Source organism: Pseudochaenichthys georgianus, chromosome 8 (genome assembly GCF_902827115.2).
Source record: "Pseudochaenichthys georgianus chromosome 8, fPseGeo1.2, whole genome shotgun sequence".
In the NCBI taxonomy this organism is placed as follows: Eukaryota; Metazoa; Chordata; class Actinopteri; order Perciformes; family Channichthyidae; genus Pseudochaenichthys; species Pseudochaenichthys georgianus.
The window spans coordinates 25,322,493-25,342,831 of NC_047510.2; the positions used below are offsets into that span (position 1 = coordinate 25,322,493).

The window sequence follows — 20,339 nt, forward strand, 5'->3', positions numbered from 1 at the left end:
CCTGCTGACCCTCACTTGACCCTGCATGCTGATTCTACAGTGGATGTATTTACTTTCCAAAAAAAATTGTAGTGTCCAATTTTCAGGCAAAAAGGGCGGTTGAGCATATATGGATTTATAACCCTATGGGGATAACTACTCAATACTATTCATAGCTAATAGAAGAAAGTAATAATTGAGTCTGTTTAGAATAGTTTAGTGCTTCGGCCACTCATACTAGAAGGTTGAATGCTTGTAATAATGTTGTAGCAGCCTGCAGGACTTGACCTCTCCCTGGAGAGAGAGCTAAGCTGAGTCTGGCCCGGTCAGATGTCCAGTGCCGTGGCTCTCATGCCAAAAGCAGCCAAAAGCATCCAAGCTGCGCCAAATCTTAAATTGGTATCTTCTCCCTCTGTCAACCTTCCTGCTAAGCCAAGCCCAGTTCCTGCCTAGCCAAGCCCAGTTCCTGACTTCCTGCAATAGGGGCACTTTACACTGCTACACAGAAGGGTAACCAGGGTGATAACTTTAGCAGCTGTATTCTTTTTTTCTAAATAAAAAAATCCAGATAGAATGACAAAAGAAAAATGCAAGTGGTGTTTTTTTAAGGCATGTCAGCGATTTAGTTTACAAATGTTAGTTTTATATTGAACAGGCGGAATCATAAGCCTGCGTGTCTTTGAGCATCACACACTAATATTGAGCTCAAAACTATGCCACCACAAGCCAACAAAAACAACTTCACCTGCCACTTATATGACAAATACCTGGCCAGTAAACACAACAATCAGTAACAATGCATCATAAAGTCAGATTGGGAAATGGCATGTTGAACACAATACAGCTGTATTCAACGCTTCTTATACATCTAGAAGACGGCTTTTCATTTTTTTCTTCTTCTGCTTGCTACTGTCAGATTTGTCAGATCATTTCTTGTCTGAGTCAAAGATGACAAAAGACTGGGGGTACTAGTAGTAACATATGATTTACTTTTAAGATCCTGTAATGTTTTCGGTAAAGTATTTTTGTTGACAGAATATTTTACCTTGTGTGTTTCAGGTTGGGGAGAGATACCGAACTCCCACACAAAATCAGAGAGCTCTTGGGGGGAAGCTCCTCCCCCTCCGGTCAGCACCGACAACGGGACGTCTGCTTGGAACAAATCCACCGGCGGCTGGGGAGACAACAACCCGGACAGCTACAGCCGGGGCAACCCCACAATGACATCTGCTTCTTGCAAACCTGGTAAATAAATGGTTTTACTGATTTATACAGTGTGTACTGTGTGTGCACTCTTTGAGGAATTGTGATACCACGTGTGCTCCACTGCTGAAAAAGTTCAATCATTCTCTCCTGATAAGTAAAGGATGTCTTGGACATAAAGGACATCAATATGGTACAAGAGAAGCAAGAGCTCTGGTAATTTAACCACCAAATCCACACTGACCTCTAGTGGCTGGTTCAAATTACTTTTATGTACCACCCGTGAAAGTTGTTGCTTTTATTTTCATTCATCAAAGAGTTATCTTTAACCTTATACATAGTTTGAAAAATGAAAGAAAACTAGCATGATTACAACCGACTGGATCCTTCACAGTCAAGTGTATGTTGCTATTTTTAGGCATTCGGGTTTCGTAACATGCAGAGGTGAAGTCAAATATGTTCTTACTTATGTAAAAACAGTACACATATCATAAAGATATTGAAATAAACAAAAGCAGGAAGTAGTTCAGGGCCGGCTGGTTGACTTTTGAATTTTGGGAGGAAGAACATTTCTAAAAGGAAGGAAATTCCCTACCACCTACTAATGTTTTATGTATTTTTTCCAGCCCCCAAACCTATGCAAGACGGGTGGGGAGGTGGAGGTGAAGAGCTGAACATGCAGGGGGGTCAGTGGGACGCTGAGGATGGAGACATGTGGAACAACTCTGCCTCCCATGAGAACAACTCCTCCTGTAACTCCTGGGGCAATGCATCCAAAAAAGGCCCACCGAAGGTATGACGCAGGGCAATTTGCATACAGAGTATTGACTTAACCCACAAGAAGAACATGTGATATTACATTTCCATAGAATGTTATTAAGTTAACAATAGTTGTTCTGTCATCAGCTCTCCCAGGGAAAAGTCCAAGGGAAGCAGGAAGATGCCTGGATCATGAACCGTCTCATCAAACAGCTGACGGACATGGGCTTCCCTGTGAGTTAAAGTGACTCTGCTTCACTGCTCCACTTTAATTCTCAGAGCTAACACTGGGATTATTGTATTTATTATTTTACTTCTGATCAAAGATGGTTGCTAAAAATATTTTTTAACATTTACTCTTCAAAAGTGAGTCACTAGAAATGAGCAATTATAGTCTCTGTGTGTAGAATTAGAAAATGCCCAGCTTCAACAATTCAGAGTGAGCATAAAACACGAGCTGTGGCAGACTCACACCAATATCTTCTCTGTTAGTAAACAATGAAATTGTCCGAAAAAACAGAATTAATGTTTGTTCTGCGAAAGAAAAAGTTTGGGTGTAAATATCTGTGTATTTGTATTGCCTATTAAATTAATGCTAATTAGTCCACCCTGAGGTTGATGTTAAAAAACAACAGCAGATATAAAACGCTTACTTTATGAGTCGATCAACAGAAAGTTTATCTGCAAATATCATTTTTTAAGTCACTTAAAGAATTAGCTAGAGTCTCTGGTACCACGTCTGAAATGTGAAATGTACAACTGTTTTAATTGAAAATATCTTTGTGTTATAGACTGTTTAATCGGAAAAAAATCAAGCGATCAATTCAATATTAGCTATTAATAATACAACATTATTTAATGATTTGTTTCCTCATTACGTTCTGGTCCTTTCTGCAGAGGGATCCGGCAGAGGAGGCTCTGAAGAGCAACAACATGAGTCTGGATCAGGCCATGAGTGCCCTGCTGGAGAAGAAGACGGAGCTGGACAAGAGGGGGATGGGGTTATCCGGCCACGACTACAACAACGGGCTCATCAACAAGCCTATGGGCTGCCCTCGGCCTACAATTCTTTCCAAAGACCCCTCAGCAGACCCTCGCTCGCCCTTCATGGACAAGGTTAGCCATACATTTACATACAAATATTCTGTACATAAAATAAGTTTGTGAACTTGAAATGCCTGATAGCAGCGTGAGTAATAATGAATTGAGAGGGTTTGGACGGTATCCCTGGGAAAGCTGTTCACAAAAAGAGGTTGCAAGTTAAATGAAAGATAGTACGGCAAGCTGCACTTAAATCGATGTTAAAAGGGTTATTGTAACTATAATTTGTCTTTCTATTCCAAAACAAATGAGAGTTTAATTTTGCCTGTTTTCCTAAATGTTCTTTTCCATTTTGTTGTCTGATGGGAGGTTGTTTTACAGGTGCACATGACATTTCAAATAAAATCAACAATTAAATGTCTTAACCGATATCTCCCCCTGCTGCACTTCTCAAAAGACCTTTGGGGTTTGGTCATCAGATATGTTACTACAGCTGCAGGATATGATATTGAGATCACTTTGTGGCGGCATCCAAATGTGTCTGTTGAATTTTAGATAACACATTAAAGACATTTCAAACCCATGAATGTAGATGATTGATTTAGAGACTTGTTGGACTTGCTGACCGTCTCTCGACTCTTTCTCCGTGTAGCAGATGCAGAGTGGAATGTTTGGCGGTGGTGGAGCAGCACAAGCCCGGGCCATGCAGCAGCCTCAGCCGCCCCCCCACCCGTCAGTGCCGCCGCTCAGTTCCTCTCAGCCGAGTCTACGTGCTCAAGTGCCTCAGTTTCTCTCCCCTCAGGTATATAAACACACACGTAAATGTATATATATAGTTAGGCAAACACACACTTGGCCTCATTTATAACTTCCTAGGCTATCATTTTAATGTATGCAGTGATAAATAATTAACATTTAGATTACAGTCTTTAAAAACATCTCTTAACTCTGACTTTCGCATTTAATTATTTATCAGTCAAGATCTTTCCCAACGTATATAAATGAAGGAAATTATTTTAGCTTTTCCGAGCTTAATACCACAAGTTCTCATGGGACTTCTCATAGACAGTGTATGCACCAAACCCAGACGGATGCTCTGCTCTATACTTTAATTGTGCTAAAACAGTGTTTTTGTTACTTTGGTCACAGGTTCAAGCACAGCTCTTACAGTTTGCAGCAAAAAACATTGGTCTGAATCCTGCACTTTTAACCTCACCAATAAACCCTCAACATATGACCCTTCTGAATCAACTTTACCAGCTGCAACTGGTGAGACTCATTTAGCATGGTCTGCTTCAGTTTTATGAGATACATCAGATATAATTGCATGCATTAGAGAGCACTTACCAAATATTCACAGGGCACAATTGCATTATGAGCATTTTAAAATGGACTTGACTTTTGTATCATGTTTTCTGTAAATGTAGATTAGACTATTTTTGGTTACAAAGAAGTCAATGGTTTTACAGACACAGTGACTTATTTTGACATTAAAATCTTTATCCTATCTAATACACAGGCATACCAGCGTTTACAAATTCAGCAGCAGATGTTGCAGGCGCAGCGAAACGTTTCTGGCCCTATTCGACAACAAGAGCAGCAAGTAAGTTTCCCTCTTAAATGGACTGTAAATGGACTGTACTTATATAGCGCTTTATCCAGTCTTTAAGACCCCTCAAAGCGCTTTACATACTACATGTCATTCACCCATTCACACCCATTCATACAGAGCAGTGTACCTTACTCTAGGACCTAACACTCACACACATTCACACACCGTTGACTGCATGGGCTGGGATCGAACCCACAACCTTCTGGTTGAAAGACGACCGCACTCCCTCGCAGCCACAGTCGCCACTCATTTCCTACTTTCTTATTTCTCACTTTAATCACTGAAAAATCATACATTTACAGAGTTATAACTATTTTACCTAAATAAAGCTTAATGGGATGCGAAAACTGTCGAGGTCACTGTTCATTTCAGTTGTTAAATGTAACAGTTACTCATTATAGATCCTAATGTCTTCATTGTGATGTTCTCCCAGGTTGCACGTACAATCAATAACATGCAGCAGCAGATCCAACAGCACCAGCGTCAGCTGGCCCAGGCCCTGCTGATGAAGCAGCAGCAACAGCAGCCGCCCCCCTCCCACTCGGGCCTGCATCCTGGTGGGTCCAAATCCTCCCTGGATTCATTTCCAGGTCACCCCCAGGCTCCAGGCCTCCCCGACCTGCAGACCAAAGAGCCGCAGTCATCTCTGAACCCTTACAGCCCGTACTCTCTCTGTGAGTGGCTTTCTCTTTCTCTTTGAATGGCATACAGATAAAGCTGCGCTGAATCTCATGGGCTTGTGTAGTGACGGCTCTCTTTCTCCTCAGCTGGACTGAATCCAAACATGAATGTAAACTGCATGGAGGTGGGAGGTATGTCTATGAAGGAACCCCCCCAGCCTCAATCGCGCCTATCGCAGTGGACGCATCCCAACTCCATCGAAAGCCTCTCTGGAAGCTCCTCTCCTCTAGAGCCTCACATGGGCAAGCATGGTGAGAGTTTATATATTATTTACGATAACAAATAATGTTGTAATTGACATTACATTGACCCCCTTTACACCAAGGACCAGATGCAGACTATGTCTTCCATAGTTTACTTTTATACATATTTGTATTTAATAACTTTTTTAGGTGGTAACCTGGGCCCCCCAGGTAAGCCCCATCAGATGGAGGACTCTTACAGCCCCTACAACCTGATGTCCAGCTCAGACTCTCCTACCAGCCCCCTGGTCCCTCAGGACAACTGGGGGCAGGGCAAGAGAGACAACGACAAGATGGCTAATGGGACCAATATCAACTGGCCTCCAGGTGAGGAACACTCACAATACTCTGTAGTCATTGTTTAATCTAGTTGGCAATGTTGCAAATGACTTGTGCATTAAATTAGTTATGCTGTACTATATGAAAAACACTATTATTGATTTAACATATCAGAAATATCAGAACTAAGAGAGAAGGCCGGAGCTCTTTTCTTAACTCCTTTCATACATATTTCATTGTTACCTGCAACATTGGGGATAATAACACAGGACTATTATCACTAAAATATAATAAACACCCCGTTTAACTTCAGCAACTAAAACTGATGCAGTCAGTGAATACAGATACTAGATGGTCAATTGGTAATGTTTATATCTTCGCTATTGTAGGGGAATAACATTTCCAAACATTTTACTTTTAATTTTCAGAGTTCTGCCCTGGTGTGCCGTGGAAAGGCCTCCAGAATATTGACCCTGAGACCGACCCAAATGTGACCCCCGGCAGCGTCCCCAGCGGGCCCACCATCAACACCAACATCCAAGATGTCAACCGCTACCTGATGCGGGACAGGAGTGGAGGTGAGAGCAGGCTGAAGCCTTTTCATGCAATGGCTTGAAGTATGTAGTTTCAAGTCCACTGAACTTGTCTGACAGTTTAATGAACTTGCTGCTCCCAGTTTCTCTTGTTTCGTTCTTCATTTTCTCACTTTTCACTGTTTGCTATAATCATTATCATTTACCAGTTTATACTCTTCTCTTCTTCAAAAGCTTACTATCATTGTTTGTAGACCATTTTTCCTTTACTCCATTTTCTCTTTCTGCTATTTTTTCCTTATTTCTTTGTTTGTCTATTTGTTTGTGTTGATGGCATCGGCTTAGGCTCCTCCCCCACTTCATCTCAGAGCGAGGCTCTGCCTCCCTCCACTGATTGGCCAGTCAGTGCCTACACTAGCTCGTTCAGTCCGTCGTCCCCGGAGTCGGACGATGCAGGTACATGGTTTACCCATAACACCCCCCCCCCTCCCCATGCAGTGGCTGAATCACTTCAGATCAACATTATCCTTTCCCTCCTGTTACTGTCAGACTCACAGCCTCAACCCCTCTCTGGAGAAACACATCTCTCCTGTCCATTCAAGCTCCTGAACAATATGATCCTCCTGAGCTCTCTCCCTGTCCACTCTGACTCTCATGCAGTGTATATTTGCCCCTGGTGTTAGTGTATCCTTACTCCTTGTGTGTGGCATGGGAAGTGCTGTCCTTTGGGAAAAATATATGAAGGAACTTTTAAGATCATTTTGCTCTGCGTGATATCCTCCTGTGGTAGCAGCTGTCCTTTGATCACCTGATTCTGGAGGCCAACTGTTCTCTCTCTCTCTTTCCTGATAAAGGTAAACTGTCGGAGATGAAATCCACTTGGTCTCCAGGCCCCATTTCTCACAGTCAGGCCTCTCTGTCCCACGAGCTGTGGAAGGTTCCCCAGGGCCATAACCGGAGCAGCAACATGGCCCCTTCCCGACCCCCGCCTGGCCTCACCAACCCCAAGCCTTCTTCAACCTGGGGGGGCAACTCGCTGGGCCTGGCCCAAGGCTGGAGCAGCTCTTACACCTCAGGTAGTTTGACAGTGAACTATATAGCCATTTTGTATGCTTCCCTCCATTCCTTTTGAAATAGTGATAGAACTGATCTTACAATGAAACCTGAGCAGACTAACAATAAAAGAAATGCAGGCAAATAGTACAAGCTAGATGGTGTATTATTTTTCATTTTATAAGAACAGTAGATAACAGTTGTACAGGTTGGGTAGTTTTATTGTTTGTGGATAAATAAACAAACATTTATTGCAGATCTGTTTGTATTTTTGCACACGTTTTTGTGTATATAGAAAATATAGAAAAGTATATTTTTTGCATAGCAAAGAAACACTCAAGACATTTTTTACATTTTTTTACATTACATTTCATTTAGCTGACGCTTTTATCCAAAGCGACTTACAATTACAGGGACATTCTCCCTGGAGTAACTGAGGGCTAAGTGCCTTACTCAAGGGCACACTAGTGGTGGTGTTCCAGGCGGGATTTGAACTCAGAACCTTCCGATCTGCAGCCCACCTCACTATCCATTAGACCACCACTACCCCATTTTATTTCTGTTGTGAAATGTGAGTTGTCTAAAGGGCAGATTTGAAAGCCGTAATGGGTTAAAGGTGTATAGTTATAGTTTCTATATGATGCTGCACTTTGATGTGGATGACTGTGACAACATGTTGAAGGTACAGAGTAGTCAGAGTTGACAAAGACATAAGATCTTGTTGTGGTTGAACGGTCAACTGACAAAACGACACGCCCAATCAGTTCTGGTAACTGATTTTGGTTTCAAACAAGCTTGTTAAGCATGAATATCTTTGTCTCCTCTCTTAAACACAGCAGGTACCACATGGAGCACAGACAGCTCCACCAGGACCAGCAGCTGGCTGGTTCTGAGGAACCTCACTCCACAGGTACCAGCTCACAATCCGCTGCTTGCTCTTAACCTTTAAGATTGAATGCTTCACAGTTTATTAAATATGTATCCACTAATGGCCTTTCTCTCTCTCCAGATTGATGGTTCGACTCTGCGCACACTGTGCATGCAACACGGCCCCCTCATCACATTCCACCTCAACCTGACGCAGGGCAACGCTGTGGTGCGCTACAGCTCCAAGGATGAAGCTGCTAAGGCTCAGAAGTCACTGCACATGTACGTTTCTGAATGAACTGCTTCTAGGTGTTGCAGTAGATTGTAGTCAGCACAGCCCCAGTTTGGAGTAAGAGGCGAGAGTTAACACACGCAAAACAGTAGATGAGGGGGCAACAGTAATAACTTAAAGTAAAGTCCCACCTTGAAAATAAATCAATATCACTTTAAGTGTAGGGCTATTTTTGAAAATATTTTCACCGCTTTACCTTGCTGTCAGCCCTAATGCCTTTTCATGGATCTCTAAGGGCTGTCTCAGGACAAGGGGAAGCTGTGAAAATATTCATAATATAGCTTTACCTTAAAGTCATATCGATCTTTTTATATATCGAAACTGAGGGCGTGCCAACCGCCATCTACTGTATCAGAAGTACCTCAAACGACATTACTTCAAAACATCAAAACTGTCCCTTTTTAAAAAGGTTTTAGCCGTTACTCATGTGTGTTGCCCCTCCCCTCCATCCAGGTGCGTGCTCGGGAACACCACCATCCTGGCAGAGTTTGCTGGGGAAGAGGAAGTGAACCGCTTCTTTGCACAGGGCCAGTTGCTGGGCGGAACCACCAGCTGGCAGGCCTCTCCGGGCTCCAATCAGACGAGGATGGGAGGGTCCGGAGCCCCCCACCCCATCGGCCACTCGCCCCACTGGAACAACAACAACGGCAGCAGCAGTAGCCTGGGAGGCGGAGCAAAGTCGGGCGGAGAGCTGCTGTGGGGCGGTGTGCAGCAGTACTCCAGCCTGTGGGGACCCCCGAGTGGAGAGGAGGGACGCGTCATGGGGAGTCCCACCCAAATCAATACACTGCTGCCTGGGGACCTGCTGAGTGGAGAGTCCATGTAGAACGGAGGGAACAAGCACCAACAGGAGCAAAAATCATTGTGGAGATAATCAGTGTGGCTGTAACGGTGAAAAGGAGAGACACGAGGACGGCGGGGCTTCATCCTCGCTGCTCACCCTCGCCATCCCCCTCCTTTTTGTTTTTATTGACATTTCAGTTGCAGTACTTTTGTGAATCTCAGTGAGAGATTTTGGTTACAGTGTTCAGCTTTTACTTTTGGAGACACAGGAAGAAGTCTTTCGTTCGACAAAGAAAGATAACGTTTTACACAAATGAACTGTTGGGAACTCGCCGTGTGAAACATGTACTTTAGTTGAAACTGACACGACGAGCTGCCACCTTTAAACTTGCGTAATCCCTCTTTGCCTTTTCAGGCAATCATACTGCACCTCAGAGATCCATGAAAAGGCATCATTCCCAAAGTAAAACCCTTCAATCAGAGTGGTTGTCGAACTTTCAGCTGGTCAAGACGCAACATTTGTTTCTCTCAGCACTAATATTAGCCTTAACCTCTTTCCTGCCCTGCTATCCTCACTCACTCTGTACTTGGTGAAGAAGCATACGGACACTTGCACATCCCTTATTTCTGAGCCAGTGAAACCTGAGTGGAGAGTACAACGTCAGCAACCACAGCTCACAACTTCAGTGCATTTTCGCAAGCAGATTGAGTTTCCCCACACAAGGCTCAAAGGGAATGATGCAACTCTGTACGCCGTGTTCAAGCCATTTATTTTTGTAGGGTTTTTTCTTTTTAAACCATTGCAAAACAAAACTAAGAAGTGATATTATTCAACTGTGTTTGTCAATCTTACCTGACGAGAGCGGAGAGACTTGGGGATCGTCAGATGTACAGTTATGGACGACAAATATGAACCACTGCTATTACTAAGGAACTGAAAAGTCAAACACTTCAATGCACCTCAACTCATCTGCGGGAAACTCGCAGTTTGGTCTCGGACCCTCTAACTGATGTTGTGGAAAACCTCAAGTCGTAAATGTTTCCCGCCGGTGTTTCCCACCATTTCAAGTGACGTGCAATATAAGCCACCGACTCTAACCGTCCAAGCACCCTACCACGCCTCTCGCAGAAAGAGAGGAGACTGTAAGGAATGATTGAATCTGCCCTGCACCCCCCACCCTAAAACTGCCACTACTACCCTTCATCTCCCCCATAAGAGTGTGTGAGCTCGGGAGAGGAGCAAGCTGGTCTTCAAACACCTTTTTGTCCAAAGTACAAGGACGTACCCACAAAGCACTTCTCCAGCCAGCCTACTCTCCACACTTATGCCAGTGAATAGTTTTGGGGGAGAGGGAGGTGTGTGTGTGTGTGTGTGTGTGTGTGTGTGTGTGTGTGTGTGTGTGTGTGTGTGTGTGTGTGTGTGTGTGTGTGTGTGTGTGTGTGTGTGTGTGTGTGTGTGTGTGTGTGTGTGTGTGTGTGTGTGTGTGTGGGTTTGGGGTGTGTGTGTGTGTGTGTGTGTGTGTGTGTGTGTGTGTGTGTGTGTGTGTGTGTGTGTGTGTGTGTGTGTGTGTGTGTGTGTGTGTGTGTGTGTGTGTGTGTGTGTCCGGTGTGTGTTTTCTGTGTATGTATGATTGTGTGTGCATGCTTGGGAAGAAGGCGTCAAACCAAAATGAGAGGAGCCTGTTTTCCTTTTTACCCTGAAGACCAGATGACCTTTTTTTTTTTTTTGCCCAAATTTGAGTTGGTGTAAAAAGTTTGAAGCAACGATTTGTGAATAGGCGGTCGATCATAGCACTTAGCAAGAGCGTCGCAGCTCATTTACCCTTAATGCCAACGAATAGAAAAGAGGAGAAGCAACACTGGCAAATAAAAACTGAAAAAAAGGACAAAAAAGCAATCTGCTCAGTGGCTTCTCTATTTACTTATTTTTTAACTTTACATGGATGTGAAGATGTTGTTTTTTTTTTTTTTTTCATCCTTCTTCCCTCAAGTCGGTGGGACCAGGAAGGATGTCAAACATGGTAGCAAAGTGAAGGGAAAAACAAAGAAAGACGATTGGGTGCAGCAGGGAACGACCCCAAAGCACTCGCCCTCTTTATCAAAGTGAATATCACTGTTACATTGCATACTTTGAAATCTTTAGCCTTGGTGTCTGGAAACACTCAACGTGTTTCAGTTCTACTGGATCCAGGGGGGGAGGGGGGGGATCGCCATCTTCTTCGTCCTTTTTTGTTGTCGTCTTCTTTCTATTGGAGGCTCTGCCAACCTGTGTGATAGAGTGGCCACCGAGTGCCTGCCTGCTGCAGTGCAGATTTCTGCAGCAGCCCTCGCCCCCCCTCCCTCTCGCTCGCTGCCTCCCTGCGGATCCCTACAGACTGGCTTCCCCCCCCCCCCCGGCCTCCAGGCCAAGAGCAGCTCTTTCAGAAACTGGCACACCCGTATTAAATTTACTACTACTGCTGCGCCAGAGTCTGTCCTCGGCAACCTCCAGCTCCACTCTCTCTCCTGCAAGGATCACTTTAGCCAGAGATGGAGGCGTTTTGATGAGTGTGTTTTTTTCTGGTTTCACTTATGGAATTGCCAGTGTGCATTTTATTTGATTGTTGTCATGAAGTTTGCTGATATTGTTGCTGTTATCATTGATGATATAGATAATGATTGTTTTCTGATCATGGCTTTTTGATATTGGTCTTTATGCAGTGTTCATCTCCTCTCCTGCCCCTCCCCCCCTCTACCAGGCTCACAGTGTGTAGAGTAGAGGCCGTACCAAACTCTGCAGATCTCAGCAGGAAAGGCCGGTGGGTGGAGTGCGACAGACGTGGGGGGGGGGGTATATTTGAAAAGTCTAATCAAGGGGGAAAGATTGTGCAGTCAAAGGTTCTCCAGTTTACTGAGCCAACTTCCTGTGTGCACCCTTGGGCGCCTCCTCTCTATGTTGTCCCATAAACACACACATCCTTTAGTGTCGATGGGCCTCACTCACACTGGTGCTTTATGTTTAACTCTGGGAGCACTCAGTTACACTTAGAACCACCTCAACTGATTACAGCCTTCCATTTCTATGCAAAGACAAGGAGGTGTTCGTTCACAGCCATCTAGACAAATCACAGCCAATCCCCCCCCCCAAATCTGCCTATCTTCACTTATCTCTCAACCTTTATTACTACCAGGCAGCTTCCCTTGACCCCCCCCCCCTCCACACAACACACAATGATACAATGTAGACAGAGCTTGTAGTTGACACTAAAAAAACCCGCTGCTGGCACTAGAGGTTGGCAAGTATAGTCGCTTCTTCAGTCTTGTGCCAACTGATCTGCAAATATCTACTTCCACCTTGTCATTTCCTAATTTATCTTAAGAGCGAGGAGCGTACACCACGAGCTCCAGCTGTAGGAGGCTTGAGAGGTATGGGGGAGATAAATAGTGCTTGTATTTCAGAAATGTAGAGGAGAACCAGGCTGCAAGAGAGGGGGGGGGGGTCCTGTATGTGTCTGTGCACTGTTTATGGGTCACATCGGGTACATCTCTTTTTAAAAACCAAAAACATATTGTTCTTTATCATCAAGTTTTTTTTTGCAAAAACTACAAAAAAAAGTCTTTCAGCAGTGCACTCCGAGGCTGAGGCCCGTTTCTGTTGCTCTGCGAGCTGCCGCCTTCTCGCCCCACCCGACCCCCTCTCCGGGCCTCGTGCGGGGAAAGCTGTATCCAGGTGGTTCGTTTTGGACCCCCAACCCTGAAGGTCGTGCCAGCAAATAAACAACAGGTCGTCTCTGCTCATCCGGCTCTGGGGACCTAACGTTTCGGCAGAAATAGGGTCACACCTCAAGTTTGGTACCAAGTCTTAAAACGTACGGGATTTGCCCTCTTCCAGAGTCGCTTTAGACTCGCATCATTCAAGAAAACAATCACTATTGCCTGTGTTTGTTTGTTCCTTAAAACCTGCATTTATTCCACACTAGACTTGAATCAAGCAACTGGCGTCGGGAGTGGGAAAGAGTGGGAGGGCGGGTCATTGGGAAGGAGGTCCAGTCTCAGATGTGCCCTGGATTTCTTTTGGGCGCAGCACCAGCACTGAGACCCTCCCACCCCCCTCGCCTGCATTCTTATCTACCGTTCTAGTGTTGTAAATCAGATGCGCTCCCTTTTTTAAAGTCACAGGGACTCAAAGGCAACTGGAGCTTAAGCAAAATATGCTTCTCAATCATTGATAAGACAAGGCTCTGGGACAGGGCCCCCAAAAAGAGTTGAGTCAGCAAATCACTCTTTTAGAAACAAACCAAGGCCTGGGTTGAATATGCACATGCTAGTCCGTATACAGAATACAACCATGAGTACATAATGGGTGTATGTGTGTATGGCTAGATCTCTCGGTTTTCCATTTGGCCTAAGCCCCCCCCAACCCCGCCCTGGCTTTTGGCCCTATGTATCCTCCTCAACCTTATATTTCCCAGAAGACAAGATCATAAACATATCAGAGTAATACAAAATAATGAAAACGAATACTTGAATCAAAAGAAGCGCCAATAATGTAATGTGAACACTTTTTGTAGTGATTTTTTGTCTCATTCATACACTTCAGAGATTTTTGATAGCATCGGTTCAGAGTGAATTAAATTTGAAATACGAGTGTTGTTTAAAACAAAGATGGATATAAAGGCAAATTCACGTCTGTCGTATTTGAGTGTTTGCACAAGGCTGCTTGTATCGTATGTTGAATGAATGTTTAGCGTGTGAGGTGAACATATGTGAGAGCTCGTGATTACAGCGGAGGAATTTCCGCCTCGTGTTTCTTTTCAATTCAGTATACTTTTGTTGTTTTGTTTTTTTTGCTTGTCAAAAAATATATTCTGATGTTAATTGTTACTAGCCTCTAGCGTTGCACTGAGTGTCTCCCTCACCCCTCATCCAGCTAAACGAACAACATGATACAAGTACTGAGGGGAGACGGGGACAGTTCATGTGTAAATGTTTACTCAAGGACTAAAATAAGTGTGTTTTTAAAAATGTAATGTTTATCTACCTTAGTGGCTTTCATTGTGGAATAATCCAAGAAAGTATGGATCATAATTGAGTATTGCACCCTTTTTTTTGGACTATAAACCTAAAAAAATAAACAAGAAAAGAAAAAAAAATCACATATGTATGAAAAAATGCAGCAAAAAAAGTATTTTGCAGACCTGTGGCCATAGATTGGGGTAGAAGGACTTCAGCTCTCCCAAATCTGAGCAAGGAAACGAGTGAAGGATCGACATCAGACTGAGCCTTGGCTTCTAGGCTCACTTCAGAGGTGCCTACCTTTTTGGTTTGTTAGCTTTCGTTCTGTTATCACTCATGTTGTCATTTGTTTTTTCCTGCAAGGCCACTGACGGTTTACAAACACTTTGTTTTTTTCTGGAGTTAAAAAAAAAAAAATTCGGCAACACAAAGGAATGAAACCATGGGAATGTTGGAAAAAGAAAGGACAAATGCTTCCAATTTTTAGAAAAGTGCAACACCTCAAAGAATGAAGATTTGTTGTGCTACTTTCAGAACTCTGGGATCGAACAGTGTTGTCTCGTTCTCTTTCACCTTCTCTGTGTTAATGTTGATTTAATCTGAAGCCTGTATGTTTTATGTTGATTATATATATTTTTCCTTTTATATAAGAAAAAAGAAAAGAAAAAAAGACATTGCTCACTATCTTGCACACACACGAAAAAGTGGATCTTGTCTCAGGAAGGCCAGGGTTCCAGAGTACCAACTCCACGCCATTTTAATGTACATTTTTATGATGAAAAAAATAAAATAAAATAAAAAAGGATGATTTAAAAGAAACAATTCTAAGCACTGAAAGTTATGGATTTCAGAAGAAGAGAAAATACCTTTTGTTTCTAAATCTGTAGCAGTTACATAACCAAATAATGGACGTTAAATGAAAATGGAGTGCTTTATATATAAATCTATATATTAAAATTGCTTTACATTTAAAAAGAAAAAAGGTCAATGATTTTGATTGTTAAAAAAAAAAAGGAGACCGTGAATAACATGCAAAATGCTGTATGTTTGAATCTTTATTGTGTTTTCTTAATGAGGTCCCGTCCTGACTGAATCAGGAACATTGTGCATTACTCTTTCTCTCATTCTCCCACAGCGGGTATTATTAATAGATAAATCAGACTTTTGTGGAACATTTTTCACATTTTGGAGGATGTTTGTAAAACATAAGCTGGTTGTTAAGGATCATGAAACTATGCACAAGTGTTTGTGGGGGAGGGGGGGGTTGGAAGATGGGGATTTGATGGCCTACTTCTTAAGTGGCTGATCTATTGCAGGGGTTTTTGGGATCCAATGTGTTTGTATTTGTCTTTTAAGGGGGTGGAAGGGGGTGGAGAGGTGACTCATGTATAGCCCTCCACCTCCAGCTTCCTTCCCCTGATTCAGATTGACCTAGCGCTACATCGCCATGCTGTGTATTCCTAAAACCAATGAGCGTCTCACTCTTTAGCACTGTGGGATTCTAGCCTGTCACCCTCAAGGGGTTTTCTCAGTTTTAAAGGTTTTTGTTTTTTAGGGTGGGGTGGGGGATACGGGATTAGGGCTGCTTTATTTTCTTTCTTCATTTTTTTTTGCCTTTTTTTTTTTTAAAATATTAAGTCAAAATGTCTGTACTGAGATTTAATGAAAAGTCAGTGGCTTGTAATGTTTTATTTTTTCTCTCTGTATATCTCTTTCTCCTCATAGAATGTGATTGTTAAATGACATGCACCGAGACAAATGTTTTCATGAACTATGGAGCTTCTTTCAAATATTAATAAAATAGCATTTTTTTCTTGGCTGTTAAAAACGTCCTATTTGTCGTTTGTCGCTGTTCCACCAAACTGAGACTTTTCTTACTTCCTGGATGAGAAGAAGCCTCTTACTCTCCTATCAAAGGCAGTATACAGATCTGATGTCACTTCCTGTGAATCGTTGCTGCACCATGAGTGCCATAAATCACGCTCTGAGGGCGAGTTGTCTGGGACAGGCGTAGTAGTTGTCCTGTGGTTGTCGGATGTTTGGGTTAGCGTACACAGGGTAGTCTGCTTCCTCCCGCTGTGAGGGCGTCTCTGGGTTATTTTCAGCGCTCTGCTGCTTCCTGGTCATTTCCTCATAGATAGGAACTGGAGGTTGTGGTCTGTGATGATACCTCGCCTTCACCTACAACACATAACATTATTATTTACTATTAATTAGACATCAATTCATCTTCACGTCATAATTTACTCTTTGTAGTGAGTTATTATGCTGAAGGCCTTAAATTGACAATAGATGTCTTGATTCATCTTTAAGTCCATGGGTCCTTTAACAGGGGGTCCTCAGAGTTACTGCAGGGTCACTGCCAATGTATTGTTTGCTAGGATTAACCTAAAATATTTCCATTTATAAAGCTGAAACAAAATGTTTCCTAAAATAAATCACAAAAATGATATTAATAAAAGCTATTTGCTCATTACAGATGTAGACATTAAACACATTTGTTTTAACTGTCTGTGTTTCATGTCAACCTTTCTTTTGGTTTATAAAGATCCCATTTAATATGTATTGACTAAATAATTCCAATAAAACTAACAACTACTGTAAGAGCAAAACCAAAATCTGAAAATTGAAAAAAAAACTATCTGGGCAGGATGTAACAATTAAATCCAACTATGTCTTACGTCATGATTAGCGGTACTTGGATGGGGATTGGAGACCCCTGTTCTAAGCTATATACAGTACATTAGACAGCAACGCATAAATAACATGATATAGGGAGTAGACAAATTAAAATGAACACTTATTGCAAAGAAATCTCTGATAAGGTAAAGCCTATATTGTTTTTAATACAATCTAGATGTGTTGATTAACCATGATGGTATTTGTGAGGCTGTAGTGTTACCAAGTTCCCACTACATGCAGTATATGTCTGTCAGTAAGTAATACATAGAGTAATTATAAGAGATATACTTTTTTACATAAATTGCCTTGAAAACTGTAAATGTGTTTCTCTATTAAAGCTGACACATTGCTATTGAGCTTAATATGACTCCTGTTTTAGTAGTTTTGATTTGTTCCTGTATTAAAAGCTAATGCGTCCATTTGCACATGTGTTGGACATTAGGAGGGAGATGACACAGGAGCATTGTAGCTTCACAACAAAACCTCATACATTTTCAAGTGTAATCAGTATCCTGCTCAGTGAAGCTGTAAATACTCACACATGTGTCTACAGCCAGCCAGCTGATTGTGAGCAGAAGAAGCCCCGCTACTATGAAGATGGTGAAGAGCAGAGGAGGGTAGCTGGGAGAGCACTGGCATGACCTTCCTGCATCACAAACACACCAAAACACATTCATATCTGCACGGAGGGATTTAGATGAACTGCAAGAGTGTCACGTAAGATGTTTGATGCACATACCTGTCCCTTCAACCAACAAGAAAACCTGATGGGCGCTGAGGAGGATCTGATCCAACCTGCTGTCCTCAGTGTAGCTCAGCTCCCACATGTAGAGCCCAGTGTCGCTGCGCTGTAACTGGGACACGGTTACATTAACCTGCGGGGACTCCAGACCTCCAAGGAGCTGCAGACGCCCCCTGTGCCCCGGGGCGACCCTGAGCTCCCCCCCCACAGCCAGGGACAGCAGGGTGGTCTGGCTGTGGGCGCTGTGGTGGTAAAGGTGGAGGCCCGTCAGACGGCCGGCCCCCAGCTGGGGGGAGCAGGAGAGCTCCAGAGACTGGCTCTCCATCAGCTGCTGGAGGATCAACTCTGCAGAGGCTGGAGTTATGCATTATGCTGTAATGAATGAGGTCATCAATTTGACAACTATTGGATGTATTACCATGGTGTTTTTGTATATGTCATGGTCCCCAGAGGATTAATCATACAGAATTTGGTGACCTTTTACTTCTCATAGTGCCATGATGAGAGATCATTTTTGAGTGATTTCTAAAAAACGATTGGATGTGTTGCCATAACATTTGGTATGCATAGTTATTTTCCCCTTATGAGAATGTGTTATCATTTTGGTCATTACCCTGTAAAGCCGGCAGAGACAAACCCAGAAACTAACTACACAATAACAGTCACTTAAATATCTTAGTGCAAGACTGTCCATAGCAGCGTAAAAAAGTGTCTATCTCACCCTCCCTGACCAAACTTCAGCGTAATACTTATACAGTAGCTTAATACTAGCAACACGATTATTGTAATGATTGTTTAGTAAGGAATGTTTATACATCATAAACATTAAAGAAACAAGGATGTTTAGTCTTTACTGTTGATACCTAACATGGCTCTAAACAAAGCCACACAACTGGTGTGATGAAACATCCCCGTAAATAAAAACAGATTACACTGTATCAACATTAGATTACACTGTATGAACATTAGATGTTGATGTCAGCTGACAGGATACACATATCTGTTTGAAAGAGGAAAATAAAATGTGAATTTCTCTTACCTTCAAAAAGCTGAATGAAAATAAGAATGCATGCCAAGCTCGTCTTCATGGTCTTTTCAGTTATGAACTCACCGACAAATACCAAAGCTGACTCACATTGTACTCCTCCTATTTCCTTCAGTCCTTATGAGGTTTTGTGGACAGCCTCACTTTATTTATTGTTCTTCACCTCTGAGCAGGAAGGGGAAATCAAAGCAAGAACAACCGTTGAAACGTTGGAGTTGATTTTGCACACACTGGTGTTTAACTGAATTTCTGAGCTGAATCAGACTCATCCACTGCAACACCACTAATGTGTAAAATTACTCAAACAAACCCTTCTCAAAAAAATCTCAGTATTTGTTAGCAATATAAACATTGCTCCCCCAAGTTCTTTATATATAACACTTTTTTTTATAGTTTCATAGTAAGTATTCTCATAGCGATCCTGTTGTGATATTATCAAGTGAGAAAAGAAGATATGATAATATCACTTTCATGTTGTATCACTGGATATGTCTGGTGTCTGCAAGATGAGTGTGAAAGTGCAGATCAGGAGGAGAGTCATCAGCAGCAAAGGGGTGGATATATATTATAAGTTAGTGTCCTGTAAACATGTACGCCGGCACAGTTCGATTCAGAAGCTCTGCAATCATAATTAATAATAAATATATATTTTTAAAGCTTGGGTTGTGTTTTGAGCGCATCAAAATAAGTGCTATTCACATACAAGACAATACAATGTGTCCAAATACAAAGGAGATATTAATAGGAAAGAGTGAAAGAGGTTAGGTCAATAACCCTTGATAAGAATAGGTTTGCCCGATATGTCAGTGGTTAGAGCTGGCAGCCCATATTCAGCCAACGCTGCCTAGTAAACCAGTTTGAATCCTGAACCAGCCGAACATTTCTGGCATGTCTTCCCCTCTGTCCCCCCTTTCAACTCTAACATCTCCAATAACGGCCCTTTGGACCGAAAAAAACTAAAAAGTATGAACAGAAAAATAAAAATGGATCAATCAATCTAAAATAACATAAAATATTATCTAAATATTTAGGGTGAACATCTGAAATGGATAATTAAGAATATAGTTTTGAACTTCATATTTTGTAAGTCATTTTAAATTAGTTGGGATGATTTTAAGTATTTGGAGGCATTTTCAATACTTTGTTTGAACTGCATGGATTGATTTGTATATGTGTCTTATGTTTCAAACACAGATCAAATTGTATTTATGTAGCTCAAAATCACAAGCTTTACATTTTTATTTGATTTTCTTTGATTTACAGTCTGTACAGATCAACAAAACATGAATGATAGTTTAAAAACATAATAAAATGACATCATAGACCACAATAATAATGTGATAGTGTATACAAATTAAGGATCCAGGGGGATATCAAAATGCTTCCTGCATGGTTTTCATGAACTGCAACACTAATATTTTATTTAAAATCCAAAGTAACAAGCAATGAAGCAAATATATGCACATTTTAAACATGTGAAAACGCCCTTCACCTCTCTCTCAATCAGCCTCATGTCTTGAGTTCAGAGTGTGCAGCCAATTAAGCTGATTG

General features: G+C 42.2%; 2 protein-coding genes across 7 annotated transcripts in view; one reads left to right on the plus strand and one right to left on the minus strand.

The window, feature by feature from the left end:
• tnrc6c1 (trinucleotide repeat containing adaptor 6C1) overlaps window positions 1-16,148 on the plus strand; it is a 45,564-nt gene extending 29,416 nt beyond the window's left edge. For 2 of the 5 annotated variants that reach the window (XM_034089775.2, XM_034089779.2), the window contains 16 exons: window positions 1,039-1,224; window positions 1,809-1,975; window positions 2,089-2,175; window positions 2,839-3,057; window positions 3,635-3,784; window positions 4,132-4,251; window positions 4,502-4,585; window positions 5,028-5,268; window positions 5,362-5,526; window positions 5,668-5,844; window positions 6,225-6,374; window positions 6,675-6,785; window positions 7,184-7,405; window positions 8,219-8,292; window positions 8,392-8,531; window positions 8,995-16,148. In XM_034089775.2, coding sequence (XP_033945666.1) covers window positions 1,039-1,224; window positions 1,809-1,975; window positions 2,089-2,175; window positions 2,839-3,057; window positions 3,635-3,784; window positions 4,132-4,251; window positions 4,502-4,585; window positions 5,028-5,268; window positions 5,362-5,526; window positions 5,668-5,844; window positions 6,225-6,374; window positions 6,675-6,785; window positions 7,184-7,405; window positions 8,219-8,292; window positions 8,392-8,531; window positions 8,995-9,367 — 2,666 coding nt within the window. In that variant the 3' untranslated portion in view covers window positions 9,368-16,148. The remainder of the gene's footprint in view (window positions 1-1,038; window positions 1,225-1,808; window positions 1,976-2,088; window positions 2,176-2,838; window positions 3,058-3,634; window positions 3,785-4,131; window positions 4,252-4,501; window positions 4,586-5,027; window positions 5,269-5,361; window positions 5,527-5,667; window positions 5,845-6,224; window positions 6,375-6,674; window positions 6,786-7,183; window positions 7,406-8,218; window positions 8,293-8,391; window positions 8,532-8,994) is intronic. The other 3 variants (XM_034089776.2, XM_034089777.2, XM_034089778.2) reach the window with 3 other exon arrangements.
• Window positions 16,149-16,248: 100 nt separating this feature from the next.
• On the minus strand, window positions 16,249-18,852 carry LOC117451234 (uncharacterized). Of its 2 annotated transcripts, none has more exons than XM_034089434.2 (4): window positions 18,783-18,852; window positions 17,741-18,097; window positions 17,541-17,647; window positions 16,249-16,500 (listed from the first exon to the last, which is right to left on the minus strand). In XM_034089434.2, exons 1-4 carry the CDS (start codon window positions 18,829-18,831, stop codon window positions 16,297-16,299), a joined length of 717 nt encoding a protein of 238 aa, XP_033945325.1. In that variant the 5' UTR covers window positions 18,832-18,852; the 3' UTR covers window positions 16,249-16,296. The 2 variants fall into 2 exon arrangements, with proteins under 2 accessions (XP_033945325.1, XP_033945326.1); XM_034089435.2 differs by having other exon boundaries at window positions 17,741-18,115; window positions 18,783-18,840.
• Between the last annotated feature and the right edge of the window lie 1,487 nt (window positions 18,853-20,339).